The sequence below is a fragment of the Diceros bicornis genome, chromosome 2, assembly GCF_020826845.1.
Source record: "Diceros bicornis minor isolate mBicDic1 chromosome 2, mDicBic1.mat.cur, whole genome shotgun sequence".
Lineage (NCBI taxonomy): Eukaryota > Metazoa > Chordata > Mammalia > Perissodactyla > Rhinocerotidae > Diceros > Diceros bicornis.
Window position 1 is genome coordinate 49,887,066 of NC_080741.1, and position 26,749 is coordinate 49,913,814.

At 58.6% G+C, this 26,749-nt stretch overlaps 3 protein-coding genes across 6 annotated transcripts in view; all 3 read right to left on the minus strand.

Annotated features, from left to right (window-relative positions):
• Positions 1-5,208, minus strand: part of PFKFB4 (6-phosphofructo-2-kinase/fructose-2,6-biphosphatase 4) — a 45,807-nt gene extending 40,599 nt beyond the window's left edge. The window contains exon 1 of one of the 2 annotated variants that reach the window (XM_058557669.1): positions 5,129-5,208. In XM_058557669.1, the coding sequence (XP_058413652.1) occupies positions 5,129-5,192 (64 nt within the window). In that variant the 5' untranslated portion in view covers positions 5,193-5,208. Of the gene's footprint in view, positions 1-1,355; positions 1,498-5,128 lie in introns of those variants that run through there. The other variant, XM_058557661.1, reaches the window with a different exon arrangement.
• A 1,382-nt stretch (positions 5,209-6,590) lies between these two features.
• On the minus strand, positions 6,591-8,423 carry UCN2 (urocortin 2). Its single transcript, XM_058557711.1, has 2 exons — positions 8,100-8,423; positions 6,591-7,050 (listed from the first exon to the last, which is right to left on the minus strand). The coding sequence occupies exons 1-2, from the start codon at positions 8,253-8,255 to the stop codon at positions 6,700-6,702; spliced, it is 507 nt and encodes a 168-aa protein (XP_058413694.1). The 5' UTR covers positions 8,256-8,423; the 3' UTR covers positions 6,591-6,699.
• A 51-nt stretch (positions 8,424-8,474) lies between these two features.
• The window catches only part of COL7A1 (collagen type VII alpha 1 chain), a 32,029-nt gene continuing 13,754 nt past the window's right edge, over positions 8,475-26,749 (minus strand). For 2 of the 3 annotated variants that reach the window (XM_058557682.1, XM_058557700.1), the window contains 72 exons: positions 26,706-26,738; positions 26,472-26,525; positions 26,334-26,393; positions 26,203-26,238; positions 26,024-26,104; positions 25,887-25,922; positions 25,645-25,689; positions 25,327-25,398; positions 25,041-25,085; positions 24,764-24,790; positions 24,519-24,548; positions 24,308-24,388; positions 24,196-24,231; positions 24,087-24,122; positions 23,917-23,997; positions 23,631-23,666; positions 23,160-23,222; positions 23,029-23,073; positions 21,749-21,784; positions 21,640-21,675; positions 21,446-21,541; positions 21,289-21,324; positions 21,165-21,200; positions 21,012-21,059; positions 20,645-20,680; positions 20,390-20,512; positions 20,106-20,306; positions 19,988-20,023; positions 19,852-19,905; positions 19,600-19,668; positions 19,479-19,523; positions 19,301-19,363; positions 19,108-19,152; positions 18,783-18,818; positions 18,615-18,650; positions 18,428-18,472; positions 18,177-18,209; positions 18,035-18,097; positions 17,895-17,930; positions 17,735-17,815; positions 17,527-17,595; positions 17,350-17,385; positions 17,230-17,271; positions 17,027-17,071; positions 16,893-16,937; positions 16,150-16,185; positions 16,007-16,066; positions 15,765-15,872; positions 15,514-15,585; positions 15,324-15,359; positions 15,063-15,122; positions 14,897-14,941; positions 14,635-14,670; positions 14,488-14,523; positions 14,352-14,408; positions 14,142-14,213; positions 13,427-13,498; positions 13,146-13,181; positions 12,746-12,826; positions 12,465-12,518; positions 12,336-12,389; positions 12,199-12,261; positions 11,664-11,726; positions 11,443-11,559; positions 11,178-11,255; positions 11,027-11,080; positions 10,806-10,854; positions 10,064-10,096; positions 9,830-9,916; positions 9,501-9,590; positions 9,162-9,365; positions 8,475-8,819 (listed from right to left, as the gene is read on the minus strand). In XM_058557682.1, coding sequence (XP_058413665.1) covers positions 9,184-9,365; positions 9,501-9,590; positions 9,830-9,916; positions 10,064-10,096; positions 10,806-10,854; positions 11,027-11,080; positions 11,178-11,255; positions 11,443-11,559; positions 11,664-11,726; positions 12,199-12,261; positions 12,336-12,389; positions 12,465-12,518; positions 12,746-12,826; positions 13,146-13,181; positions 13,427-13,498; positions 14,142-14,213; positions 14,352-14,408; positions 14,488-14,523; positions 14,635-14,670; positions 14,897-14,941; positions 15,063-15,122; positions 15,324-15,359; positions 15,514-15,585; positions 15,765-15,872; positions 16,007-16,066; positions 16,150-16,185; positions 16,893-16,937; positions 17,027-17,071; positions 17,230-17,271; positions 17,350-17,385; positions 17,527-17,595; positions 17,735-17,815; positions 17,895-17,930; positions 18,035-18,097; positions 18,177-18,209; positions 18,428-18,472; positions 18,615-18,650; positions 18,783-18,818; positions 19,108-19,152; positions 19,301-19,363; positions 19,479-19,523; positions 19,600-19,668; positions 19,852-19,905; positions 19,988-20,023; positions 20,106-20,306; positions 20,390-20,512; positions 20,645-20,680; positions 21,012-21,059; positions 21,165-21,200; positions 21,289-21,324; positions 21,446-21,541; positions 21,640-21,675; positions 21,749-21,784; positions 23,029-23,073; positions 23,160-23,222; positions 23,631-23,666; positions 23,917-23,997; positions 24,087-24,122; positions 24,196-24,231; positions 24,308-24,388; positions 24,519-24,548; positions 24,764-24,790; positions 25,041-25,085; positions 25,327-25,398; positions 25,645-25,689; positions 25,887-25,922; positions 26,024-26,104; positions 26,203-26,238; positions 26,334-26,393; positions 26,472-26,525; positions 26,706-26,738 — 4,155 coding nt within the window. In that variant the 3' untranslated portion in view covers positions 8,475-8,819; positions 9,162-9,183. The remainder of the gene's footprint in view (positions 8,820-9,161; positions 9,366-9,500; positions 9,591-9,829; positions 9,917-10,063; positions 10,097-10,805; positions 10,855-11,026; positions 11,081-11,177; positions 11,256-11,442; positions 11,560-11,663; positions 11,727-12,198; positions 12,262-12,335; positions 12,390-12,464; positions 12,519-12,745; positions 12,827-13,145; positions 13,182-13,426; positions 13,499-14,141; positions 14,214-14,351; positions 14,409-14,487; positions 14,524-14,634; positions 14,671-14,896; positions 14,942-15,062; positions 15,123-15,323; positions 15,360-15,513; positions 15,586-15,764; positions 15,873-16,006; positions 16,067-16,149; positions 16,186-16,892; positions 16,938-17,026; positions 17,072-17,229; positions 17,272-17,349; positions 17,386-17,526; positions 17,596-17,734; positions 17,816-17,894; positions 17,931-18,034; positions 18,098-18,176; positions 18,210-18,427; positions 18,473-18,614; positions 18,651-18,782; positions 18,819-19,107; positions 19,153-19,300; positions 19,364-19,478; positions 19,524-19,599; positions 19,669-19,851; positions 19,906-19,987; positions 20,024-20,105; positions 20,307-20,389; positions 20,513-20,644; positions 20,681-21,011; positions 21,060-21,164; positions 21,201-21,288; positions 21,325-21,445; positions 21,542-21,639; positions 21,676-21,748; positions 21,785-23,028; positions 23,074-23,159; positions 23,223-23,630; positions 23,667-23,916; positions 23,998-24,086; positions 24,123-24,195; positions 24,232-24,307; positions 24,389-24,518; positions 24,549-24,763; positions 24,791-25,040; positions 25,086-25,326; positions 25,399-25,644; positions 25,690-25,886; positions 25,923-26,023; positions 26,105-26,202; positions 26,239-26,333; positions 26,394-26,471; positions 26,526-26,705; positions 26,739-26,749) is intronic. The other variant, XM_058557691.1, reaches the window with a different exon arrangement.

The following is a 26,749-nucleotide window of genomic DNA, read 5'->3' on the forward strand; positions in this document are numbered from 1 at the left end:
CAGCCACTCTCTAGTTAGGACAACACAGCTCTAACACAGACTGGCTAAAAGTACAAGAGGAAGGGGCTTTGCCCTCCACACCTCCAGAAAAGTCCGAAAGGAGGGCTGGCTGGGGCGTGGCCATAGCTCCTCAGGACTGGGAGTATTGACTGGAAAGCCATGGCCCCAGGGCTGAGTGCATGATCACAGCCCCGGCACCCAACCTGGACCTACCTACATCGTGGTCAGAGCCATGACCCACCAGAACATCTGGTCAAAGCCATGGCCACCCCCTACCAGGACCCACAGTGTGGTAAGAATTACACACATCCCTCCCCCAGGATTCACATCATGGTCAAAGCCAAAGCCCCCAGGCAGGCCTCAAAGCAAGACAAGCTCCCAGCACTCTCTCCTCTTTATCACACTCAAGCAGCGGTCAAGAGTGCAGGGAGATCCTAGCAGATAACACAATCTCCTGATCTCCATTTCCATATCTGTACCAAGAGTTGGACTAGATGTTCTCTGAAGTCCTTGCCAACTTGCAAATTCACTACAATGTTTCAGTTACTCCTAAAACAAATCTTTGCTTTTCTTGGTGATAAAAAAGTTGCAGACTCATTTAAGGCAAGTAGAAAGTGAGGAAGTGGATTAAACACCCCAGATCCCAGGAAAGGTGAGCCCCTTAACAATTCCAGGAATTTCAGCATGTCTCCTAGATGTTTCACCCTCCAATTTTACCATTCACCCACAACCCCACGTGGATTCCTACACACTCATGGACACAAACAGGCCCATATGGCACAGCGGTCTCACTGTCTCTATCCTCAACACATCCGCACTTCCCTGTAATTCCTCCCAAAACTCAGTTTTAGGCCCAGAGGCGGGTGATGAAGGTCGAAGGGCGCCCTTTCTTGTACTGGAGGACTAGCCCACCCTTGGGCCTTTGAAAGTTCTTGGCTCAGAAAAGTCAAGCGATTCCCTCAGGGCCAACACAGCTCAGACCAGGCCGGAGCCCCCGGCCCGCGCTCACTGGCCAGCAAAAGAGGGCAGGACCGAGGCTCCGAGTCCTTCCCTGGCCTGTGGGGATGGGGACAGAGTGGGGTGCGAAGCGGCCGGAGCCCTCCCCGAGGTGATGGAGGCCAGACCTAGCCCCCGCCGAGACGCCGCCACACACCTGTCCCCGCCCCCTGCTCGGCCACACCTGTCCCTGGCCCCTCACCTGTTCCTGCTCCCCTCCCACCAGTCACGGCAGCTTCACAGGTCCCCGGTTCCTCACCTGTTCCCGGCCCCCTCTCCAAGCGAGACCGCAGCCCAGGCCGCCCTACCCACTCATCCCGGTGCACCGCCCTCCCGGTTCCCCACCGACCCCGCCTCACCACCGCGCGGGCAGGCGTGCAGAGCGGGCCGCCCATTGCTGTACGGCATCCAGATCTTCTTCAGGGGGTTCTGGGTTAATTCCCGTGGGGACGCCATCCCAGGGCGGGGATGAGTTGATCTGCGCCGCTTGCTACCCGGCAGCCGAGCCACCTCGGGCCACTCGAGGGCCCGCCCCTCGGCCCCGCCCCTCGGGCCCGCCCCTCCGCAAACCCCGATGACGCAAGTCCAACTCCTTGCAGGCCCCGCCCCAGAACAAGTAGGCTCCACCCCAACTGAAGAGGGCCTGGCCTCCGACCACGCATGCCCAGCTCGCCTACGAGCCGTTTGGGACCAAGCGGGCCCACCCGTCCTGCCAGGATCGCGGACGCGCATGCCCAACTCCCCACGTGTTCAAGGCCTAGATGGTGCAGGCCCCGCCCCAGATGCACCAGCCCAGCACACCCAACCGGACTGCGTGATTTGCGTAGGCCTTACCCACGGCCTCGCCCCCAGGGCGCCGCAGGTTCCGCTACCTGCTACACGTGACCTCAGGGAAACCCTCCCCCCCGCCCCGGAGGGAGGGGTTTACATGCAATGGGGCAGGGCCTGCGTGACCCACAGGGCTTGGTTGGTCAGGACCAGCCTGGCAGCCCCTGCGTAACTAATCACTGGCCCGCTGCGTGGGCTGTCAACTCAGCTGCGCACTGCCGGCCTTGCGCTCCGACCGTCTTGTCTGCTCCGAGCTCTGGGACTCTTCCCGACCCGCAGGAGCTGGCGGCTCAATCAGAAAGGAGCTGGAAAAGCTCCTTTCTCATAGACAGGGACACAGGCCAATCTCAGAATTGATCGTGTTTCTCTCTCTGCCTTGGCTGCTGGGGAGCTTGGGCTAAACCCCCGCCCACCTGGAGCACGTGAGCAGGACCTTGTAACCAAGCTCTCTGGGGACTCACTGAGCCCTGGCAGGATCTTACTTGTCCTTCCAGGATTTCATTTTTGCCAACTAAATTTTAAATCATAAGTTTACATATTTTTTTAATGAGCCTCTGTCTCTTCATCAGGAAAATGGATTGCATGAATCATCAATCTCACAAGATTCTGGTATTCATTAAATTAAATGTGTCAATGTCTAAGTCCATTCTGAAGGACGTTAGTGTTATCATTTATTATATTATTTATCTCCCTCCTGTCTTTAAAAGTGCAGTGGAGGCAAGGGACAAGGGAGATATCCAGAAGTTCAGGAACCCCTAGAACATTCTCTCGTGTCATGTCTTCTCTCAGTCTCCTCAGCCCAGTCTCTCCAAGCTTTGTACGCTTTCTGCCCCAGAGCCCCCACTGACAGTGCTCCAACCTGGGTCACACTGCCCTCTAGCGATGTCCTCCACCACACTCCCTACAGGGTCACTGTATCCTCAAGTTCTCTCAGCCCAGTGTGTGCCCAGCCAAGTGGTAGGGGCATGGAGAACTAGGCTCGATCCAGTGCACTGCAGGTGCAGCGCTCCTTCCCTCCGACCTCCCTGCCACCCCCTGCCTTGGGTTAGTCCTCCATATCACCACTCAGCGCTTCAAAGCCCAGCAAGGACACTTAAGATGACTCTGATACAAATGTCTTGCCCACTTCCCAGGAAATGAAGGTTCAGGAGGTCCACATGCTGGAAGCCCACCTGGACCTCCCTGAAACCAGCTCTAACTGCCTACCCTGGGGAATGCCCTGCCCCAGACAGAGTCCACCACTTCCTGCTTCATCCTTCCCCTACAGTGTCCACCTCACGCCTAGCAGCTCTGAGCACACCCGTGGGCGGCTTCTGATGAGCAGTACGCCCCTTGTGACCACCCGCCTGCTTCCTACTTCTCCAAAGCCACTCATTCTGTTCCTGACACAGCCAGCCCTCTGAGCTGCTGCCAAGGCCATTCTGGGGCCACTCTGGCCTCAGAGACCTGTCACCACACACCCACCCTGTCCAACCCCCAGCACTCATTGCAAAGGCTGTCTCCTCTAATATCCACAGATACCCAGCCCCTCCTCAGGCCTGCCCATTCTCCTCCTCAGCCCTCCCGGGATGTGAGTCAAAGGCTGGGGGTTGGGGACAGCCAGGGCAGGGCAGGAAGCCAGGACCATCTCTCAGAAGCCATCCCCACACTCAGACAGTCTGGCTTCCCAGGAAAAGCAGTGGCTCTGCACCTCCCACTCTTCCCCAAACAGTCTGCCGCTGGGCTGACCAAGATACACCCTCCCAAGTCCCTATATCCAGTGGGAGGCCACAGGTCAACAGCAATAGAAGCCTGAGGCCCCTCCCCAAGGCCAGGGTCTACATCTGCTTGAGGATATTCCCCATCTCTCCTCCCATGGCCCCAATTCTAGAGTAGGAAGCTGAGGAAGAGGATCAGGGCCCAGAGTCAGGGCCAGCCCACAGTGCAGGATGGACTCAGATCAACTCCAAGTCCTTCAGAACCTCGCCTGCCACACCTTACACTATCACCACACTTGCCCCCTCCACATCTGCGCTCTGGCTTGTTCCCTCCATTGAAATGTTCTCCTGGCTTTCTGCTCCCTCAGCGTCAGCAGATGCCCAATAGAATAACCAGCCCTCATAGCTCTTCCCTCCTCAGGGCCATCCTGACGTGAGCCAACTGTCCTGGCCCAGGGGTGGGAAGTGAGCTGGGATATGTGTGGATGTGTCCTGCTTAGACTCTTTCCACCATGGACCTGCCTGGCTTGGCCCTGGTTGGCTCCCGTGGTGCCCTCTGCATTGACCACTGGACCTCCTCCAAGCTACAAGCTGTGGAGTGGCCAGAGTCCTCAATCCTCAGTTCTCAATGCTCAAACTCTTCCCAATCTCTGTATCTGCAAAGCCACCCTTTGCAGCATAAAGGCCCAGGGATCTCAGTGAATGTCACGCAGACCCACGTGCCAATGCATGAAAGCCTGCATGTGCACACAGCCACACGTACACACAACACTAACAAGCCCACATCCAGGCCCGTGCAGAGACAGGCAGGCTGCAGTGGGGCCTGCAGCTCTCTGCTTCCTCCCTTCTCGTTTATTCCCACCCCTATCCCTTCTGCTGCCTCTGGGAGGTTTGGGGATTTCCCAGGATTCCAGCTTCCTCTGGCTATTTCTAGCCAAGGATCATCCCCAGTGTCTCCCTGGGCCCAGAGCTCAGAGGGTGTGAGGTTCCCACTTAGCAGTATGGAGCCAAGTGACCAAGCAGCCTGTGAGCCCTGGTCTGCGCTTGCTGATTCCAGCCTGCCACGTGCACACAGTAGGTGCTCACAGTGACTCAAGACCAGCCAGGGCACACAGTAAGGGCTCAGAGAGGTTCATGACCAGGACAGCACACAGTAGGTGCAGCCCAGGAGCGGCACGTGGCACACAGTAGGTGCCCTAGAAATGCTAGTGTAAGGGCTGAAGCCACATCATATGAAAAACTTCCCAAATGAGCCTCTGGACACCAAACTGGTGTGACCCCTGAGGGGGGACCTGGACAAACGGGACCCCCTGGAGGCCAGAAAAAGGCAGAGCAGGAGGGCCCCGGGCAGCTCCAGCTGGCTGTCCCTCCCCCTGGGCTGGAGGAAGAAGCTATTTATAGTTCCCCCTTGGCCCAGCCCCACCCCCCACCCCCCGCAAGGCAACAGTGTTCCCCCTCCTCCATGCCACTGACAGACTGATGCCCCCTCAGAGCACCCCTATACCTGGAGAGGTCCCCAACATCCTCGCACCCCTTCCAGCACCACCGCCACTGCACCCGGGTCTTTTCCCAATGCCCGCACCCTCTCCACGCCGCCCCGTCCCTACCCCGCCTGCTGCTCCCTGACCCGGGGTCCGTGAGGGAGCTGCCTCCTTCCGTGCCTCTGTCCATCCTGCCATGAACTGGCCTGGGCCACCACCTCCTGCAGCTTGGAGTCTGGCAGCCCCGCCCTCCGGGCTCTGGAGAGAGCAGCGGCGTGCCCTGGGGCCCCGCCTCTCCAGCCCCGCCCTGGGCCCGCCCCCCAGGGCTGCTTTACAACTGAGATCCACGTCAGTGCCCCCAGACCAGCAGCCAGCCTCGCGCCCGTATTGCCTCTCCAGCCAGAGCTGTCCATAGCGCCCGGTGTCTGCTCTCCTCTCCAGCTGGAGCTGTCTACACTACCCAGAGTACCTGCCCCAACTGCAGGCAAGCCTGTTCATGCTGTCCAGAAGGTCAGTCCCATCTCCAGCCCAGCAATGGGGTTGGGAGAGTGAGATAAGGCAAAACCTCCTCCTTCCACACCAAGGGACCAGGTCAGTGAAATTGAGAGAGGGGAGCGGGCAGAGGGGCAGCATGGCCAGCTATGGCTCAGCTCTTGTGTGTCACTGCTGGGTGCGATTCTCATCCATCCCATTCTCCAGTCACTACATTTATTGAGCCCTTCCTGCATGCCAGAACCTTCATGCACACCATGTCACTCAGTGCTCACAAGAATCTTGGTGGCATCACTCTGCTTTACAGATGAGGAAACCGAGGCTTGGAAATGTGAGCAACTTTGCTCAGCACCATTTGGTGAGGAGGGGCAGAGTTGGGCCGAAGCCCCGGCAGCCTGAGCCCCCTCTCCCCTGAGTCGTACGTGTCCGAGGGCCAAGGCTGGGTGTGCAGGGATGTGGATAGGACAGTGCCTGGCTGTGTGTTGAGCAGGTTTGGAGGACAAGCACCTGTTCCTCCCAGCCCCTCACACACATTCACAGCTGTCAGATACAGAGGGACACAGTCACACATGCACACACACACACCCCTCCCCACAAGGCAAGGCTGCCACAGCCAGACTTCCCCCGTACAGCCATCCGTGCCTAGAGATGCCCCCGATGGCCTCATCCATCTGGGGTGGGTGCTGCCTCATGGAGCACAAAACATGCATGTGACCCTCAGCCAGCACTTCCCTATGTGGTGACCTGTGGGGGCAGGGCAGACCTGCAGGTCTGGTCTTAGGTGGACTGGTTTCAGATGAAGAAATGGGCTCCTGTGTTGAGGTTCCTGAAAGTGGCATGACAGTGACCACATGTGGTGGTGTCCAGAGGCTCTGTGACTGTGGGGCACCCAGACATGGCAAGACTCCACGAGGTAGTGACCTTCCACAGTAGTGTCCAAGCTGTCCAGACATACTGTAAGTCTGTGGAGCTCCCAGGCGTGGCAAGACTTCACTTGGCAGCAACCTGACATGGCAATGTCCAGGCTGTCCAAAAACACTGTGACTCTGTGAGGCACTCAGATGTGATATGACACCACATGCCAGTGACCCATACGGCAATGTCCAGATGCACTGTGCCCAGATGCAGTACCCTCCAGCTCTGCTGCTGCTCTCCAAGTCTCCCCATCCAGGGTGGCCCCATCATTGTAACCCCCTCCCTCAGGCTCAGTGGCAGCCAATGTGGGCCAGGATGCGAGCATTGGAGGCAGCCCACTCCCTCGCAGCCCTGGCCTGGGCCTGCTCCAGTAAGATCTGCAGGAGGCCAATGGGGACATCCAGCGAGAGGGCTATGCGTGAGCCAGGGCAGGGCCCAGGGCTGGGGTGGCCCCAAGCAGCAGAGGAGCCTGTGGTGCTGGCTGAGTGGCCCTCCAAGGCCACAGGGCGGGGAGTGGCCTGGGGAAAGTTCTGAGGGATGAGCTGGAAGGCTAGGATAGTGGTCGCTGGGACAAGCAGGGCTCTCCCCAGTGTCAGGACTCTCAGCACCATCAGAGCCCACCTGGTCATCGCGTGGTCAGGCTGTGAGGGGAAAACAGGCTCAGGGTGGGGGCTCTGGTCAGCTATGGCTCATGGACAGAGACAGATGGGGTAAGCAGAGAGACAGAGAAGGAGACGGAGAGGTAGAGATTAGAGAGGCCAGGCCAGGGACAGAGAGAGTCAGACAGAGAAGAAGGGACAAGAAGAGAACCAGAGTGAGACAGAGAAAATCAAGACAGAGCCAGACATGATGTACACCTGAAATTTATACAATGTTATAAACAAATGTTACTGCAATAAACAAAAAATTATAAATAAATAAAAATAAAAACAAAAAATAAAAAAAGACAGAGCCAGACAGAGAAAGGGTCAGAGACAGAAAGAGTGAGAAAGAGAATGAGAGGGACAGAGATAGACAAAGAGACAAAGAAACCAGAGACAGAGAGCCACAGATATATCTAGATATGGATATATCTTTATATATGGAGAGAGAGAAGAAGAAAGAGGAAGAGGAGGAGGAAAAAGAATAGGAGGAAGAGGAGTGGGAGGAAGAAGGAGGTGGAGGAAGGAGAAGGTGGAGGAAGGAGGAGGAGGAAGAAGGAGGAGGAGGAGGAGGGAGGAGGAGGAGGAAGGAAGAGGAGGGAGGAGGAGGAGGAAGAAGGAGGAGGAGGGAGGAGGAGGAGGGAGGAGGAGGAGGAAAGAGGAGGAGGAGAAGGAGAAATGGAGGGAGGGGGAGAGGGAGAGGGAGAAAGAGATGGAGATGAATGAGATGGAGACAGAGCCAAACAGAGGGAGCCTGTAAGACAAAGAGACAGAAACCACCCCAGAGCGAAAGAGTATAATGGAAATAAGGATGCAAAGAGACAGAGAAACACAGAGGAACAAAAGGGGAGCCTGAGGTCTGAGCAAGAGAGCTTGCAGCAGATCCAGGACAAAGAAGGGCAGAAATGGGGGTCCTTGAGGCAGAGAAGCAGCCAGAGACCCCAGGGCTCCCTCAAGTCCAGACTTGGATCCACTTGGATCCACTAACCCAAAACTTGGATCTACTCAACCCCCAGGCCCTGCCCATCCCAGCCCAACCCCAGTCTTACCAGTAGCAGCTTCCTTTGGGGTAAGTCAGGGCTCCCGTGGCTGCCCGGGGCTGGGGCCAGGCAGTTCTGTGCTGTGGTCTGACCTTCTGCCCCCTTCAGGGCCCATTTATCTCCCTCAGCCCCCTGGGGTGGGAGCCAGGGCATGTCTCCTGGCATGAGGCAGCCCCTCACCTATGCTTCATCCTGTCCTAGGGGGCAGTGAGGACACATCCTCAGCCCCTACCCTATCTACTCCTCTCTGGGGACAAGTTGGGGACTGAAGGTCACAGGGCAGTGACCAGGGCTGGACAGAGGCACTCTGTACTCATGTAGGATAGTACTGAGCTCCCAGAGAAAACCTGACACCCCCGTCTCCCCAAACAGTCACAACATGGGCCTTTTAAAACAGCAGCTTTAATGCCCCCCAGAATCAGCACCATGTCATCACAGGCTCGGGTCAAGGGGCGGGTCAGACACAGTCACATCTGCTCACTGCCCACAGCCACCCCCACATTGAGACATCTGCCAGGGAGGCAGGAGCCACAATGGGGGTTTGTTCACAGTGGGGAAGGCTGGGCCCACGGGACCAAGTCACTGAAATAACGGACACGCTCCTGCACGCTCACATGCATACAGGCCTCTAGCACCAAGGTGAGGACAGCAGGGTTCTGCTGATACACCAACTCCTCTGGGGGATGCTGAACTTCAGCTCATTATCTGGGCCTCAGCTCTGGACAGCACCTGGGTAGGGCAGGTTGGGAGCTGTCTTCAGCCATCTGACCTTACCCAACATGTAGGCCACTGAGAAGCACTGGGCAAAGGGTCAACGGGGCAGGGAGCTAGGGGCACAAGGGGAGCAGGGGCTCTCACCTCAGAGGGGATCCTTACTCAGGTCTTTAAAGGAGGCAGCATGGAGGAGGACCATACTGGGACTCCACAGCTTCTCTATTCAGTTGTCTGGTCTGGGCATCTGTCCCAGGTCCCCCAGTCTGAGGGGCCTTCTGACCCAGGACCCTGACCCGGGACCTGGTCTGGGTAGGCTCAGTGCCCAGGCCCCTACTGGGGTGGGGGATAGGCCCGTACCTGTTCCCTGGCTCTGGATCACTCAGGGTTGGCAGCGGCGCTCACAGGCCTCACGGGTCCCAAAACGGTTGGCATTCCCTCCACAGCCACCGTAGACAAAGGGGTGACAGGCCTCTGTACCGTCTGCTACAGCCCGATGGTACCAGCGCAGGGTGTAGGCAGTACAAGAGCCCTCGTCCAGCGGAAGCAAGCAGGGGTCTGAGTCTGAGGTCAGTGGGGGTCAGGAGGTCAGTAGGGGTGGCAAGAGTCAGAGAGAGGCTGGGGGTCGGTGAGAGGTCAGCAGGGATCAGCTCTGCCTGCCCCTACCAGAATCCCTCTGGGCCCAGCCCCCATTCTCACCATCGCCATCCCAAGGAGCCTCAGGGGCCTGGTATTCCTCCACAGAATACTCAGAGTATTCATACTCGTCGTCCTCGAGGGGCACCCGGCCTGCACACACAAGGGGTGTGCTGTGAGCAGGGCCAGTGCTGGGCAAGGTTCGTGCTGCTCAACCCTGGCCCTCAGGGAGGGGCGAGCAGCACTGGTCTCCCATGTGTGTGCATGAAAGTGTTCATGCATGTGCCCTGCATGTGGACCCTGTGCATGTGGCACATGCCCTGCATGCATGAGCACCCCTGCATGTGTCTGTGCTCTACCCACACATGCCCCATGGGTCCAGCTGTCCTCACCTTCCTCCTCTGCATGAGAGACCCGAAGCACAGGCACGCGGTGGAGCTGGGGGCCAGCGGTGTCTGCAGCATAACTAGGGAGGGGTCCTGGAGCAAGGAGCAGGGGCACAGGGCCCTGGGGTCATCATGGCAGCCACCCCAGGAAAGTCCCTGCTGAGAGGACCAGGTGATGGGCAGAGCAGGGCCTGGGGTGAAGAAAGTTCCAGGAGCGGAAAATACCAGAAAAATACTCACGTGATCCAGATGCAATAAACTGGCCCTGGCAGGCTGGAAGGGGAAGAGAGAGGAAGGGAGAGAGACAATGACAGAGAAAGCAAGAGACAAAGATGGAAACAGGCAGGGAGAGAGACGGGGAGAGACACACACAGCCGGGGTAGAGATATACAGAGACGGACAGCAGGAGAGAGTGACAGAGAGAAAGACAGAAGGAGAGAAAGGAAGAGAGAGACAGTGGGAAGCAGAGAGAGAGAGAGGGAGAGAGAAAGAGGAAGAAAGGCAGAGGAGAAACAGACAAAGAATGAAAGAGAAGTTGGGAACAGGTCAACAAAGGGCAAGAGAGAGAGGGCGAGACAGAGACCGTCAGAAGCAGGCAGGCATGGAGACAGGGTGGAAGCAGTCGCAGACAGACAGAGATGGGAGGAGAAAGCCTCATTCTCTGATGCCTCCAGGGCCGTCAGAGCCCCCCGACCCCATATCAGGCCCAGAGGGACCAGCTCTGCTCCCACCTCCACCCCTTCCACACATGGCCATACTGGGCATCCAGGAACACATGTCCATCTGCATTTGCCTATGTGTCTCCATTTGGGGAAGTCCTGTCAGCCTGTCTGTCCTGAAACACATGCGTATCCATCCATCTCCACCCATCTCCTTGACTGCTTGCCCCCGTAAGTTCTGGGGACCCTTCCTGCCCTTGTCTAGGGGTCCTGGGGTGGAGTGGGGATGGGACCCAAGAGACTCTGGGCTGGGCTCCACTCACCACAATGCTGACTCATCTCCTGACGCACAAAGGCCCGAATGTCATCCTCCTGGGAGCACAAGACCACAAGGATCATGAAGAGCCCATGGATCACGGGAAGGACAAAGGGCACGTGATGCAGGGATCATGGAGGGGGAGCATTGAGTCAGGGGCCCAAGGCCCAGGGGGTCTGGGTGTTGGGTGCAGGAGGCAGGGCCCAGCCCACCCAGGCCCACACTCACTGTCAGCGCGGCTTCTCCCTTCTCACCACGAGGGCCAGTGGGTCCTGGCCGCCCCTGTGTGCAACGGATGGGACCAGGCTATGATTTCTGATCTCAAGGACACCAGAGGTCACCCCAATCTCTGACCCCAAGCCCAGGAATCCCCACTTACCTGCTCCCCTCTCTCTCCAGGGATCCCAGGGGCCCCAGGGGCACCCACCACACTCTCTCCAGGGGGACCTCGCTCACCCTGTCAGACAGAAGGACTGAGTGAGCAGGGTCAGAGGCAGTGGGGGTCAGAAGTAGGGTAAGTTGGGGATCATAGTTTCAGAGGTTGTGGCAGGGATATTGGGGGAAGGGTTGCAAGGTCAGAGATCAATAAGATTAGAAGGGACAGGGGGGTTCAGGCGTCAGGAGTCAGAGTCAGGGTCCCTCACCTTCTGGCCCTGAAGTCCTTCAGGGCCTTTTGGACCAACACTGCCAGGGGACCCTGGTGGACCACTAGAGCCGTCATTGCCCCTGGGACCTGGGAAGCCCCCAATTCCTGGGGGCCCCTGGGGAGAGACAGATCAGAGTCAATGATCAGAGTCCCCCAAAATGGATGCACTTCCAGAGAGCACAATCCCCGCAGTTCACCATGACCTTGGCCTCAACTTACCCGCTCCCCTTTCTCACCCTGGTCACCCTTGGGTCCTGGTTGCCCATCAAAGCCTCGGTCACCCTGGGAACAGAAAGAAGCATGAGAGACCCTTTACCCTGGCCTTCCTCAGCCCACCCGCCACGAGCGCCGTGGTCCAATGGCCACAACCTTCCGTGACCTGAGCACTTGTGACCCTACCAGCTTGGGGACCCTCAATCTGCCATGAGCCCCATGACCTCAACCCCACTGTAACATCCTTTGCTCTGACTCCACCCATTTCCCTTACAATGACACTCCAACCTCCCCCACTGACCCCACCCACCGTAACTCCTTAGCTCTGATGCACATGTCCCCTCTGCTCCACCTCCCATCCCTTAATCCTAAATTCCCACTATGACCCCAACCCACCCTGAAATCTCAAGACCAGCCCCACTCCACCCCCCAATGTCCCAACCTTCCACAACCTTCCCTGATGCAAAACCCTCATGGCCCTACCATGACCTTCCCTATCCCATCCTGACCCCCCAATGTCCACTGTTGAGAGACGCCATACCTTGGGACCAATCAGGCCCTCCTTTCCAGGGGCCCCCGACAGGCCCGGCACACCTGGCTCTCCCTGGAGAAGAGAAGACATGAGCTGGGCCCTGGCCCACCCGTCCTCTCCCCGTTCTGGGTGTGCCCCACACTCACCATATCTCCCTTGTGTCCTGCCAGCCCAGGGCGCCCAGGGGGACCAGCTTCTCCCTGCAGGCATCAGGTGGAGGAGTCAGCCTTAGGCCCAGTCCCCCCAGCCACCCACATCCCCTGTCTCCTCTGTACCTTATCTCCCTTCTCTCCGTCGAGGCCACAGGCTCCCTTAACCCCTCGTTCTCCCTGAGGGAAAAAAGCAGATGGAAAAATGACTTCCAGATACCTCACCCTATCACCCCTTGATCCTGAAACCACTCTCCAAACGGGCCTCAGACACTCTAACCTCTGACCTTCCAACCTCCAACCAACACCCCACATCAACCCTGGATACCCCAACATCTGACCCCAGATACCTCACCCTCCAACATCAGGCCTCCTGACCAGGAAAAAATACTCAGTTCCCTTCCCACCTTGAGGCCCCGGGGACCCGTGAAGCCAACATCTCCTTTGTCTCCTCGGACACCAGGGGCTCCATCCTTTCCTGGGGATCCCTGGGGGGAGAGGGGTCAATATGAAGTCAGGGGAGATCAGTGAGCAATCAAAGGGAATCACTCTGGATGTAACGGATTGGGAACATCATGGAGGTGAGAGTCACCATTGGAGGCCAGAGTCACTGGAAGGTCAGGGTTTTCCAAGGAGACAAGAGTCACCATGGGCAGGGGGTCACCATGTGGGTGGAACCATCATAGGGGTTACTGTGAAGGTAGGGGGCCCTGGGCAACATGAGGACACTATGAAAGCACTGGGTCACTATAATGTCAAGGGTCACCAAATGGGGATGGGGGCCCTGTGGGAGCAGGGGCATCTTACCGGGTCACCAGGGATCCCTGCAGCACCGGGCTCACCCTGTGGGAAACACAGATGGGGGAGGGAGGCCCCTCAATGTGACTGTCCCCCATGCTGGCCTATCTGCTGCACGTGAGGCCACTCGGTGACTCTGTGGCCAGGGCCCAGGCTGCACACAGATCCCATGTGAACACACACATGGCCAACAGTGAGGGAGGTTGGAAACTCCCCAACGCTCAGAGGACACCCATGGGACAGGTGTGTGTGACGTGTGGCTCTGGGTCTGTGCCTGGGGCAGGGCTTGCCTTGGATCCCGTGAGTCCACGCACTCCCAGCAACCCGGCTGAGCCCTTGTCACCAGGCTCTCCCTTGGCACCCTGTGGGAGTGACCAGAGAGGGACACAATCAGGAACAGACCAGGCTGGAGGCTTGGAGTATGACTGGAACTACCAACAGGGGCAGAGCTTGCCAGTGCCCCTCCCCACCACCACCCCCAGTAGCCCCATCCCTTCCAGCCCACACCATAGCAGGTGGAGCTGGGGGCTGTGGCCCATGGAGTGGCTTGTTTCTCACCCCAGGTCTCCCAGATTCCTGCCCCTCCCTCTAACCATTGGGCCCCTAAACCTACCTGGAGTACCCCTAACACCCGAGGATCCCCCTTCCTGTCCCCAGCGGGCCTCTCATAGAGCCACAGTCCACAGAGCTCCCCTGTGACCTCACATTGAGGCCTTTGAGCCCCCTGTAGAGCCCCCATCCTCTCAGCCTCCCCATAGAGTTGCTACAGCCTACAGAACCCTTTCCCCTCTGACCTCCAGAAAGTCTCCCTCCCATCCTCCCTTCCTGTCCTCACAGACCTGCCATGGAACCCCCACAGCCCCAGGACCCCCTTGCTGACCCTACATGGTACCACCCAAGCTCCCATGGGGCCCCCTCTTTCCCTCATAGAACCTCCATAGAGACCCCACAGCCCGCAGCACCCCCTCCCGACCCATATAGAGTACCCCACCCTCTCTCCCATACCTTCTCTCCAGGGTTCCCAATATCTCCCCGAGGTCCTTTGTCACCATCTGTGCCCCGAGGCCCTCGTTCACCCTGGGTCAGGGGTCAGAAGTCAGGGTCAGGGGCTAGAGTCCCTGAGTTTGAGCTCTCAGATCCCCTGGCCAAGCCCCCATAGGAGCCCCTCCCACACACAAGGGAGACCCAGTCCGCACATGGGCCAGACCCACTCACCATGTCCCCCTTGGCACCCTGTGGCCCCGGAGGCCCCACAGCCATGGCTGAGTCGCCCTGAGTGGACAAGGGGGCAGTCAGAGGAGTCGGAACACTCTTAGTCCCCTGTCCTGCCCTCCTCCATGCCCGCACTCACCTTGTCACCCTTTAGTCCTGCGGTCCCAGCATCACCCTATTGGGTGGAACAGTGTGAGTCTCACCCAAAGGGAGGAGTCCCAAGTCCTAATTACAAGAGCTATCCCCACCCCCACTTACCCCAGAAGCCGTTTCCCCATGTCCTTACCTTCTCCCCACGCTCCCCCCGGCTGCCCGGAGGGCCCTGTATGAGAGAAGAAGACTGTGAGGTATGGAAATTTGGGGAGACTAGTAGAGAGACAGCTCAAGGGGCAGGGGAGGACCAAGGGGGGCCCAGGGGAATAGGGGAGACAAAGGACTAGAGAGTAGACAAGGAGAACCAGAGAGCTGTGGAGAGTGTCCCAAGGGCACAGAGGGCACAGGCAAGGGACTGAAGTCACATCACTGGCACTTTCCACAAGGGGACCCACCGTGAGTCCTCTGGGTCCCTCCTCGCCAGGGCGGCCATCTTCACCCTGGATGGTGCCATTAAGTTCATTGATTCTAAGTTGGAAATTAGAGGCAATAACCACAATAAAGGGAGCCCTGAGGTGGCTCCCTGCAACAGGCCGTGACCACAGAGCAGGACATACGTACCCGAACGCCTGGCTCCCCACGCTCGCCGCGGGCCCCAGGCAGCCCTACTCCAGGGTTTCCCTGGAGATCAACAGGGCACCAAGGATAAGTGAGGGGAGTCAGTGGGGGACAGAGGTCAGTGGAGGTAGAGGGGGCGACAGGGGTCAGTGGAGGTTGAAGGGGGTGACAGGGGACAGTGGAGGTTGAACAGGGGTCAGGGGTCAGTGGAGGTTGGAGGGGGTGATGGGGTACAGGAGAAGGCGTCAGCATTGCCCCATCTACCTTGTCTCCTTTGAGTCCAGAGGCCCCAGGTGCTCCCTGTGGGCAGAGTGAGGTGAGGGTCCCATGCCCCTCAAAGGGGCACACACATACCCAGCCACAAAGTGACATAGTCCCCAGCATAAGTCCTCATGTGGACAGACTCCAACACACAGGAATCAGATACAGGGGATGTTGGGGCACTTCTACTCACCGCTGACCCTGGTGGTCCAGGTGGCCCCAAAGGACCTGGCGCTCCCTCTCTCCCTGGGAGGCCTGCCAGACCCTACCAGAAAAACAAGGCAAGAGAGGCAAAGGGTGACTTGGGAACTTCCTCCCCCTCTGCCCCGCCAAGACTGGGATCCCCCGAGATAGGGCCTGGGCCCCCTTCTCTTTCTCACCCACTACTGGATTCAGAGGTCCAGAAGTCACCAAGTCCCCACATGCTGCTCTCAGCACCCTTACCCGCTCTCCGCTAGGGCCTGGCTGACCCATCTCTCCTCGAGGGCCTGTCTGACCAGGGAACCCGACAACACCAGGAGCACCAAGGGGTCCAGGGGGGCCCAAGTCTCCCTGGAACAGAGATAGCAAAGGGAGGAGTGGTCCCAGCAGGACCCCTTCCCAGGACTAGGCTCAGAATGCCCTCCCCACCTCCAGGGGCCTCCCTGCTGGCTGCCCCCACCACTGGGGATGGGGTATTGACTTACCTTCAGACCAGGAGGACCAACTGGCCCAGGGGGGCCCTGGACCCCGACTCCTGGATCACCCTTCAAGGGAAAGGGGGGTCAGATCAGGCTCAAGGAGTCTCAGGACCGTGACCCTCAGCAGGGATACTTTAGAGCACACATACCTTGTGACCCTTGAGTCCTGGAGCCCCTTTCTGACCCTAAAAAATCAAAGTAAACAGCTTTGAGGGTAGGAACATGAACCCAGAGCTGAGACATTGCCCAAAAATATTCCCAGGGGAGCTCAGATGTGACCAAGGATTGGCTCCTGGAGCTCAGAGGTGACCATGGACTCATGAGGGTACAACAGGGAAGCTCAGATGTGATCACAGATATGGGGGGGTTCAGGTGTGACCACAGACACATGGAGCTCACACGTGAGCATAGATATATGGGATTGCAGACGTGAGGGCAGATCCATGGGAGCTCAGACAGGAGCAGGAACTTAGACACATCCATCTCAGGGAGCTTAGACATGACCACAGACACAAACTCTGATACACAGAGCGTAGATGGGGCAGAGGAGAGGGGCAGCGTAGACACATGACGAAGGAGAGGCCCACAAGAACCCCAATGCGTCCTGAGACCTGGGAGATCAGAGAGGAGCACACGTGTGTGCTCAGACACAGTGAGGAGCAGAAGACCTAGGAGAGGCACACAGAAGCAAAGACGGGGCCCTGAGCCCTGGGAGTGCGGAGACCAGGAGGCATGACCCCTGTGTGCTCCTGGGAGCAAGATCCTGAATGCTGGAACATGTGGCCAGACTCAGGTCAGGACTTCAGACATGTGCACAGGCCCAGGAATGGTCCCTTATGTCGGTGACTGCATTCCTGACCCAGGCTCAGACTGGCCCAGACCCCAGACTCACATCTTCCCCAGGGTCTCCAGGCTCCCCTGCACGGCCAGCTTCACCCTGCACAGAAAGGGTGGTGAGGGCGTCTGGCCACCCAACCTGACCCCTCCCTGCCCAGCTCTCGGGCCCTGGGGCCAGGCCCATCTCACCTTCTCGCCCCGTGGCCCTGGCAGTCCTCGGTCACCTTTGGCTCCCTGTAGAGACAGGCATCAAGAGACAACATAGGCATCGGAGTCACAGACAGATGAGACTCAAGGAGGGAGGCCTGAGGCCCGGGGTCAAATGGGGCATATTATGGAAGCTGAGGGAGATGAGGGTGGGTGAACTGTGTTGTTGGAGGTTCCACACTCACCGGCTCTCCCACCAGGTCTCCAGCAAGGCCTCCAGGGGCTCCCTGACAAGGGAGAGGGGTCAGTGGGATTCCTTGGCCCTCACCACTCAGCCCCTCCTCCCAGGCCTCCCACACACTCACCTTCTCTCCCTTTGCTCCAGGGGGCCCAACCACAGCCTGTGGGGAATGCCTGGTAAGTTACCTGGCCTCCTGCCTTCTGCCCACCCCCACCCTGTGGCCTGGATGGGAAGTGCCAACTAGGCTTGGGGGGGTGGGGCGGGTAGAGGAGCTGGTGCAGAGGGTGGGGTCAAAGATCACCTGTCCAGGCGTCCCCATGGGTCCAGGCTCTCCTTTAGGTCCGACAGGGCCAGGCAGACCTGGTGATCCCTGTGGCAGAGCAGCATAAAGAACTCAGTGCTTCTCCACCATGCTGCGCCTGCTGCCCAGCCCTCCTCATCCTCCTGGCACATGACTAGGCACAGGGCCCCGTCACAGGCCTGCAGCAAGCTCCCCCCGAAACACACACCGGCACACCAGGGGCTCCTCTGTCTCCATCTTTTCCACTGGCACCATCACGACCTGGGGCTCCCGGCTTCCCTGTCTCCCCCTAAGAGGGAGGAGCTCAGTCAGGGGCCTGCCCGCTGACTCCTGACCCCTGGAGCCCAGCCCTGACCTCCAGGACTCACCACTTGTCCAGGCAAACCTGGCGCCCCCTGAGGACCCTGAGGGAGACAAGTCAGATGTGAAGGTCCGGGACATGGGATAACATGAGACCCAGAAGGCACGGACACGGTGTCCTTGCAGAGGCCACAGGGAAGTCACTCACCACAAGGCCTGAAGGGCCAGGCGGGCCAGGAAGTCCCACAGCTCCAGTAGGTCCAGGCAGGCCCTTGGGGAAGAAGAAGTTCAGGGCAGTGCCAACGCTACCCAGCTCCCTGTGACTCTACCCCATGAGCTGGGCCACTCACCCTTCCTGGTGGTCCTGTCTCTCCAGGCTCCCCCTGCCAAAAACCAAGAGACCACATGACCCCACAGTTGGACAAGAGGCTCCTCAGCCCTGGTCCACAAGCAGAGCCCACATGGACGGGGCACCTTGGTGCTCAGCCTCATTGCAGGGCAATGACATCCCAGGAGGCTGGCAGATGTTCTTCTGGTGCAGACAGGCTCCTCTGAGCCTCCTCCTCCTTCCAGCCACACACCTGCACACGCCTATACTCACCTTCAGGCCAGAAGGTCCCTGGGGTCCCGCGGGGCCAGCGAGACCCTAGAGAAAAGTGTCAAGGGCAGGGGACAAGGGTCAGAGTTATCCACCTGGGCTCAGGGATTAACACAAACAAGGCTTGGCTCATCAGTGGGGAGCGATGCTTGCTCTACCCACCCCAGGTAGTGCTCCGCCCATCACTCACCGGGGCACCAGATGGTCCAGGGTCTCCACGGCCACCCTGTAGGAGAGAGAAAAAAGTCTGATGAGGAGGATCCAGTCTCATCCCACCAGGGAAACTGGGGCAGTACTGCCCATTTTGGGGGTCGGGCACAGATAGGGGTATGAGGGGTGAGGATTCTTGGGTACTCACCTCTGGGCCAGGGGCCCCCCTCAGACCTTGCAGACCCTAGATAGAGAAGGGGGCTGCTGAGCCTCAATCTGGGCCTCCCTTGGGCCTGTTCCTGCCTTCTGGAGGCCTTTTCCTGAGGCAACCACTTCCGCACCCCTAGCCCCACAGGCACAGATCACCCCATACCCATGGACTGCCCCTCATGGGTTTCTACACTCACTCCTGGGCACACAGGCACAACTCGCCTGTCACTGGTCACTGGTGACATGTGCATACAGCAGCCAGCATACAGCAGAGGGCAGCTGTCCCTCAGAACCCATGCCAGGTTGTTCCTGGCACCACTCACCGGCTTCCCTTCAGGCCCAGCCACACCGCGCTCTCCTGGTAGACCCTGGAGAGAGCCAGGTTAAGGCCACAGTGTCCTTGTTCCCCCAGCCCAGCTTCCCCCAGACAGTCCCAGGCAGTACAGACTCCAGTCCAGACAACACAAGTAAGGGCCATGTGCTTGCACACATGTGGCCCGTGGGGCAAGGACTCACCGGGCTGCCATCACGACCCCTCTGTCCAGGCTCTCCCTGGTCTCCCTTGATGCCTGGCATACCCTACAAATGGAATGCGGTGCCCTGAGCCCCCAGTAACTGCCATGTGCCCACATATACACTACCCCCAGAATGTTCCCATAGAGGAGGGGAAACCTGGTGGGGTGGGAGGCCTCACCCTGTCTCCTTTGGGGCCTCGTTCGCCGTCACTGCCTGGCTCCCCCTGTGGGGACAATATGTCAAGCCAGGCCCTGGTACCATGGCAGGGGATAGCCCCCAGGTTGATCCCACACACTGACCTTAGCTCCCTTGAGTCCAGGGGGTCCTTGTTCTCCAAACAGTCCAGGACCTGTCTCATCCACGGCCACCTACAAGCACAAGGTCACAGGGTAGAGATGTGTCTGTCACAGAGGCATGGAGGGGTCATCCAGATCACAGGGTCCCAGAGGGTTGTAGGGTCAGAGACACCACATGGAGTTTCTGGGGCTCAAGCTAATGGTGGCCTCCTGGTGACAGCAGTCACAGGCCTAGGGCAGGGCTGGGCTGATCACCTTGGGGCCAGGAGGGCCGGGGGGTCCAGGGAAGCCAGGAGGGCCATCTCTGCCCTGCAGAAAAGAAGGAAATGGGGTGGCTGCCCCAGCAGGGCCCCCAGGCAGGCCCGCCCTGTGCAGCTCCATCCCAGCTCACCTGTTCTCCACGTTCTCCTTTCTCTCCCCGTTCTCCCTGAAGTGCAAACAGTAGGGTGGGGAGTCCAGCTCCTCCTGACCCCACTTCCCTGGCACACCCAGCCAGCCCCCAGGCTCACCCTCTCTCCTGGCCTTCCTGCCTCCCCCACACTCCCAGCCGGGCCTGGGAGCCCAGGAATACCAGGCTTTCCAGGCTCCCCGGCAAGACCAGGAGGTCCAGGGGGGCCCCTCTCTCCAAGGGCCAGGCCAGGTGGCCCCTGAGGGCCGGGGTCTCCACGATCTCCCTTCGGCCCGCGGTCTCCAGAAAAGCCGATAGGGCCCTGGAGGAGCAGAAGAGTGAATGCTGTTGGCTGTACAACCACACCCTCCACAGGGCACCCCCGACTGAGCAGCCAAAACATACCTCCTTGCCTGGGGGTCCCCGTTCGCCTGGCTCCCCCTTGGGGCCGCGACGCCGTTCAGGTACAGGCAGAAAGCTGCCGGAGCTCTCATCCCAGGTCTCCACAATCTCCCGCAGGGCAGACGTCTGAGTGAGAGTGAGGGGTCAGAGGAACAGGGCCCGTTACTGCAGCCACCCATGCCCTAGCCCGGCCCTGCAGGCACTACTCGCGCCGTGGGGCCTCCACCAGCTCCCACACCCATCCCCCAAACAACCTACCTTGATGCCAATATTTTCCAGCAACCGCTCCACATTCTGGGGATACAAGCTGGGTGAGGGGCTGCCAGGAGAGAAGGCCCTGCCTCTGCCCCACACTGCCCCCAGAAACAGCCTCCATGCCCTCTTCCCCAGGCCTCATGCCCAGAGGACTCTTTAGCCCTTGGTTGAGGCAGCTTGAGCCACTGGGAGCCCCTCCCTGGCATGTCCCCATTGCCCACATTACTGAGTGTAGGTTACAGGAATCCCAATAAGGCAGGGGGCCAAGCCCAGAATCCGTGGGGCCTCACGGCAAGGGGAAGGGAATAGAGAGGTGGCCCCTAAAGGCAGGCAAATAAAAGTCAAGGACCTGGCTCCAAGATTCACTCACCACCACACTCCCAGGTTCTCCTCTCAGGCCACGCTCTCCGGGGAGGCCCTAGGGACACCAAGAGAAAAGCTGCTGGACCCAGTTTGTGGGGTGTGTGTGTGCATATGTGGGTACTATGGCTACTTGGGCATGTGAAAAAGGTGGGAGCCTCACCTGTTCCCCTTTGGGTCCACTCTCCCCACGGTCACCCTGAGAACAAAGAACCATCAGGTGGAGGAAATGCCCCAGCCCTGGCCAGCCCCTCACCATACCCCCTCCCCAACACATGCACACTCACCTTGGGGCCCACACTTCCTGGAACACCTGGAAAACCCTGAGATATGACAGAACACAAAGGGGTCACATAGGATCACAGCATCCCAGAAGGGTGTCCGGTGCAAACATTTTGCTGTTCCCTGTTGCTCCCAAGTCCTAGAACTACGCTAGCCACTCACCTGGCTGGAAGGGCCAATCTGCCCTGGGAGGCCTGGGGGGCCCTGGAGTCCAGGGCTACCAGGAGCTCCACGCTCACCCTTGGGGCCATCGTCACCCTGTGGAGGATTCAACCTGAGACTCCAGAAAGGAGTAGAGCCATATATCACAGGGTCAGGGTCAGAGGTCAGAGGTTGCAGAAGACTCCAGCACTCACTTGTCTCCCAGGGGCTCCTGAATCTCCCTTCTCTCCCTAAGGAAGACAAGGGTGCTTCAGACATGGCCCCAATCTGAGGCTAGAGCAGACTCCCAGTGAGGTGCTTTACCTTCCTCCCGTCTTCTCCAGGGTCCCCAGGCTCTCCCTGCGGACAGAGGACTCACATCAGCCCAGACATTCACTGGCTTCTGGCTTCAGAGACTGTCTTGACCGTATGTGCCTGTAGCTCCAAGCCTGTGTGTGTCCTGGAGTGTAGCCTGTGACTGTCTGAGTGAGCTGTTGCACGTCTGAGGGTGTGCCTGCGTGCGTCTGCTCACCTCCACACATGACTGCACATGTCCTCCTGTCTCTGGCTTTCTTTTTTTTTTAAATAATTTTGTTTGTTTATTTTTCCCCCAAAGCCCCAGTAGATAGTTGTATGGCATAGCTGCACATCCTTCTAGTTGCTGTATGTGGGACGTGGCCTCAGCATGGCCAGAGAAGCAGTACATCAGTGCGCGCCCGGGATCTGAACCCGGGCCACCAGCAGCGGAGCGCGTGCACTTAACCGCTAAGCCACGGGGCTGGCCCCTGTCTCTGGCTTTCTAGATATAACTCCACATCAATGCATCTCTGGGTTGGTGAGTGTCCACATGTCCTGGGTGTGTGTGTATTAGCATGTGCACTTGTGCATGGCTCTGTGTGTCCCGGTAGGTGACACTTGGTAGGTGTCTCAGTCTGTCTGCACATCTTGACCTGTGTCTGCATGTGGGCATGGGCTTATACATGTATACACAGGACAGACGTGTCTGCATGACCCTGGTGCCTTGAAAACTGTCTGTGCATCTTCGTATCTGTCTGTAAGTCTTGTGTGTATCTCAATATGTGTGGCCATATGTATGTGAGTGACTGTGGATATACATGCATGTGTCAGTGTGTCCCAGCATGTGTCACAGGTCAGAGCCTTGGATGTGCGTCTCATCAGGTCTCAACACAGATCCACATGTGGCCCTGGGTCCATGTCTTAGCATGTATCTGAGGCTGGGTGGAGGTGTTTGTGTGTCAGCATGTCTCCAAGTGTCCCTGAATGTGGCTTCACACCAGTGTGTCTGCACCTCTCAATCTGTGTCCATGGCTCTTCATCTGTGCCTGTGGCTATGGGTTATTTTAACAGGTGGCCCATCTGGCACAAGTCAGCATGTCCACCTAACTCACTGTGTCTGCGAGGCTGCCTGTGGGTGCACGTGGACGTGTATTTCAGGATGTATCTGCATGTCTGGGTTAGGTCCATGGGTGTTGGCACGTCTTGGCATGTGTCTGCATGCGTGCCCCATATGTATCTGCACATCTGGGCTGTGGACATTTGCCGGTGTTTCTCAGTGGTTTGCCGTGTCTGCCCTGGACACTCACGTTTTTCCCATTCAGGCCAGGCTTGCCATCCTCGCCTGGCTTTCCCTGTGGGAATAGATCATCACTCAGAAGTCAGGGCTGGGGTGAGGGCAGTAAGAGGGCAAAAGAGTACCATGAAAGCCGAGACTCACCAGTGCTCCAGGGGGGCCAGGGAGGCCAGGGGGGCCCTGTTCTCCTCGGAGGCCCGGAAGCCCCTGGAAAAAGTCTTTGCTAGGATTGAGAGGGCCACTGACATATCCCCTGGGACACATCTGTGGACTGGGAAGACCCCACTAAGATCCTCCTCCAGTGTAGAGACCCCCAGAATTGGGAGGTGCCACTGAGATCCCCTGAGGCAGAGACCCTATGGGTTAGGAGGACCCCTGCTGAAACTCCCAAGGGAATAACCCCCAGGACTTGGGGACCTATTAAGGCCCCCAAGGCAGAGAAGGCCAGAAAGTAGGACTCTACTAAAACCTGCCCGCCAAGGACTGGGACCCCTGCCAAGGACAGGGCTGGGCCAACTCCTTCTATTCCCATTGATGCTGTGACTATGACGAGCTGCCTACAGTTTACGCTGGACCCCTGAGCCATCCTCCACCCTAACGTCTCCCCTTACTTACGTCTCTCCCTGGGTCCCCAGCTTTGCCTGCAGCACCCTGAGGAGAGACTCAAAGTCAGGGAGTCCGCAGTGGTCATGGATCAGGGGCACCGCCCGCTGACAGGGCCACTAGTTCCCGTGAACCCAAGGCCTGCAAGGCAGTAACATCCCCCACCCAGCAGGGTTCCAGAAGACACAGATAACCCACCTGGCCCTAGAGCTCAAGACCAAGAAGACCCAGGTGAGACTGGGGTCATGTGAAGGGGCAAGGGAAGGGGCGTGACCAGGCAGTGACCACCATGACTCACTTGCAGCCCAGGGGGGCCAGGAGCTCCTGGTTTCCCATCTAGCCCACTGCGGCCATCCAGACCAGGGGGGCCCCGGTCACCCTGAGGAAACAGAGTGGTAAGAGGCCTCAAAGGATGAGATGGATCTGAGAGCCCAGGTTCACAGTCGAAAAACCTCTGTACCCTCTCACCTTTTCTCCTGCTGGGCCTCGGACCCCTGGGTCCCCCTGGAGGGAACAAGCTCAGTGAGAGGTGAAGGCAAGATGAGATTTGACTGAAGGGGCAAAGTGCATCACTCACCTGTGGGCCTGGGGGCCCCCGAAGTCCAGCGAGGCCCTGAGGAGGGGAGGAGGAAGAAATCAGAGCAGGCTTTCCCAGGCCCACACCTCCCCACGGGACCAACCACACTCACCCTCTCCCCAGAGGCTCCAGGGGGGCCGGGGTCACCCTTGGGTCCTCGAGGACCCTCCTGCCCACGGTCCCCAGGCTCTCCCTGTGGCAGAGACAAGCTTGTTGAGGGAACAGCACTGGGGCCACAGGCATGCCCAAGGCAGAACCTGTCCTGGGGGCACAGGGGTGCCTTCCTCTGCTCACAGCTTCACTCTACCCGCAGGCCCTGATACCTTCTCTCTGGCTCCAAGTCCTGTGTCTGCCTGTTGGGGGGAATGACCAGTAAGAAGAATGATCCAATGAGGGGAAGTGGAGTTAGTGAGGGGAGATGGGGCCAATGGGGGCTATAGGATCAGTGAAGATATCAGGGGGCAGTGGGGGAAGTGGGAATCAGTGGAAGGGATGAGGGGACACAGTGTAGAGCCAACAGGGGTAGATAAGGGAGAAGATAGGGGACCAGACCCAGCTCAACCATTACCGGCCGTCCAGGGGGTCCTGGGGGACCCTGGGAAAGGAAATAATTATAGTCAACAGAAGACCTGAGGTCCCAGGGCATGGCTCAGGTTTGCCCCAGGTTCAACTCTGCTCCCAGATTCCCTGCAGCACCCCAATGCCAACCCCTAGAAGGCAGGTCAGGCCTGAGGTGGCCATCAGTGCTCCCCACCTTGACCTCCATGCCCCTTAGGTGGGCGCCAACCAGATCGAGCACCGTAAATCTCCATCCCTCCCGAGCCCAGAACACCAGCACTACTCACTGGCTCCCCACGGTCACCCTTGGGTCCAGGTGGTCCAGGGCTTCCCTGCAGAAAGTCAGAGGGTCAGGGTCACTGAGGATAGGCAGAAGTTTCAGGGAGCTTTGGAAGCACCCTAAGGACTCCTGGGAATTCTGGTGGCCTTTAGGGTTGTGATGAAGGGGTCACAGGAAATGAGGATTGTGAGGGTTTGGCATTGCAGGGTTGGGGTAGCAGGATCAGGAGTTGGGAATTGGTTGTTGGGGGTTGAAGTTGAGGTAAGGGTCAGGGGTCATAGGTTAGGACTCACATTTCGTCCATCTTCTCCAGGATCTCCCTGGTCTCCCTTCTCACCCACAGGCCCCCGAGCTCCAGGTACCCCCTGGGAAGAGCAGATGGTCTGAGATTTTGCAGGTTCCCCTGTGATCCCCTATACTGCCCCAGGTTCCCCATCACCCTGAAAACCAAGCCAGAGTTTCCCATCACCACAGGGCTCCCTGCACGATCTCCCATCACCTCCCTCCAGCCTTCCTGTCACCCTTTCTCCCCCTCAGAGTCTCCTATCACCTTCATGCCCACCTCCTATAGGTTTTCCCATCACCCCCTACTTCTCCCGGCCAAGCCTCACCCGAAGGCCACGCTCGCCAGCTTTTCCAGGCAAACCTGGGTCACCCTGGTGATGGAGAGAAAGCCAAGTTGAGCAGGTGAGTTAGGTTCAAACTAACTCAGGGAGTGGGGGCTGAAAAGGGCCTGGGCACCAACTGGACAGGAGGCAGGGGGATAGACTGGATGACCTGGTGGAGCCCCCAGCCCACCAGGATCATAGTTCAAGGGTAAAAGATCAGAGACCACAGTGGAAAGGAGTCTCACCGGGGGGCCCTCATCACCTTTCTCTCCAACTTCACCCTGTGAGACATGAGAGTCAGCTCTGGTCCCAAGACCTCCAGTGAGGCTGGCCACACCCTACTCCCCTCTCCCCTGGGACTCCTGGAATCCAGCCCTCTTACGTCTCGTCCTCGGGGGCCGACAGGTCCTGGGGGCCCAGGCCGCCCAGGGTCTCCCTTCTCTCCAGGAGCCCCTGAGTCACCCTGTGGAGGAGGCAAGAGTGAGGCTGCACGTAGCAGCTAGCCCTTGAGGGAAGGTGACCCTAGAAATCTTGATGTTACCCAAGGTCACAGGTACTCACTGGGGATCCTGCTCTGCCGGTGAGGCCAATGGGACCCTGCAGGGTATGGGGAGGGGGAACAGGACTTAGTTGGGGCTCCCAGGCACCACCTCATCCCTTCTGTCACACTCCCCATCCCCACATTTATTTACCCTGAGTCCAGGGTCTCCTTTAGGGCCAGGGTCTCCAGGAAGAACCAAACCGGGTAGGCCCTGGGAGTGGAAGGATCAGAAGTCAGAGGGGCACGACCTTCACCTGCCCTACCCCCTAAACACTTTCCCTTCACTCACCTGCTCCCCGTTGACTCCAGGGGCTCCTCTGGGCCCAGGGGGCCCCACATCTCCCTGGAGGTGACAAAGACCATTAGCGCCAGCCCCAGGCTCCATGACCCCCACCACCCAGCAATCATGCCACAACCCTCATGACTTCCAGGGGCCTCCAGGCAGGCCCAGAGGCAGGCCCTATGACCTTGACCTCAACCCTGTAACAGCCTCCCTTCACTCTCACCGGACTTATATACTTACCTTCTCTCCTTTGGGTCCGGCACCAGCAGGTCCCTGAAAACAAA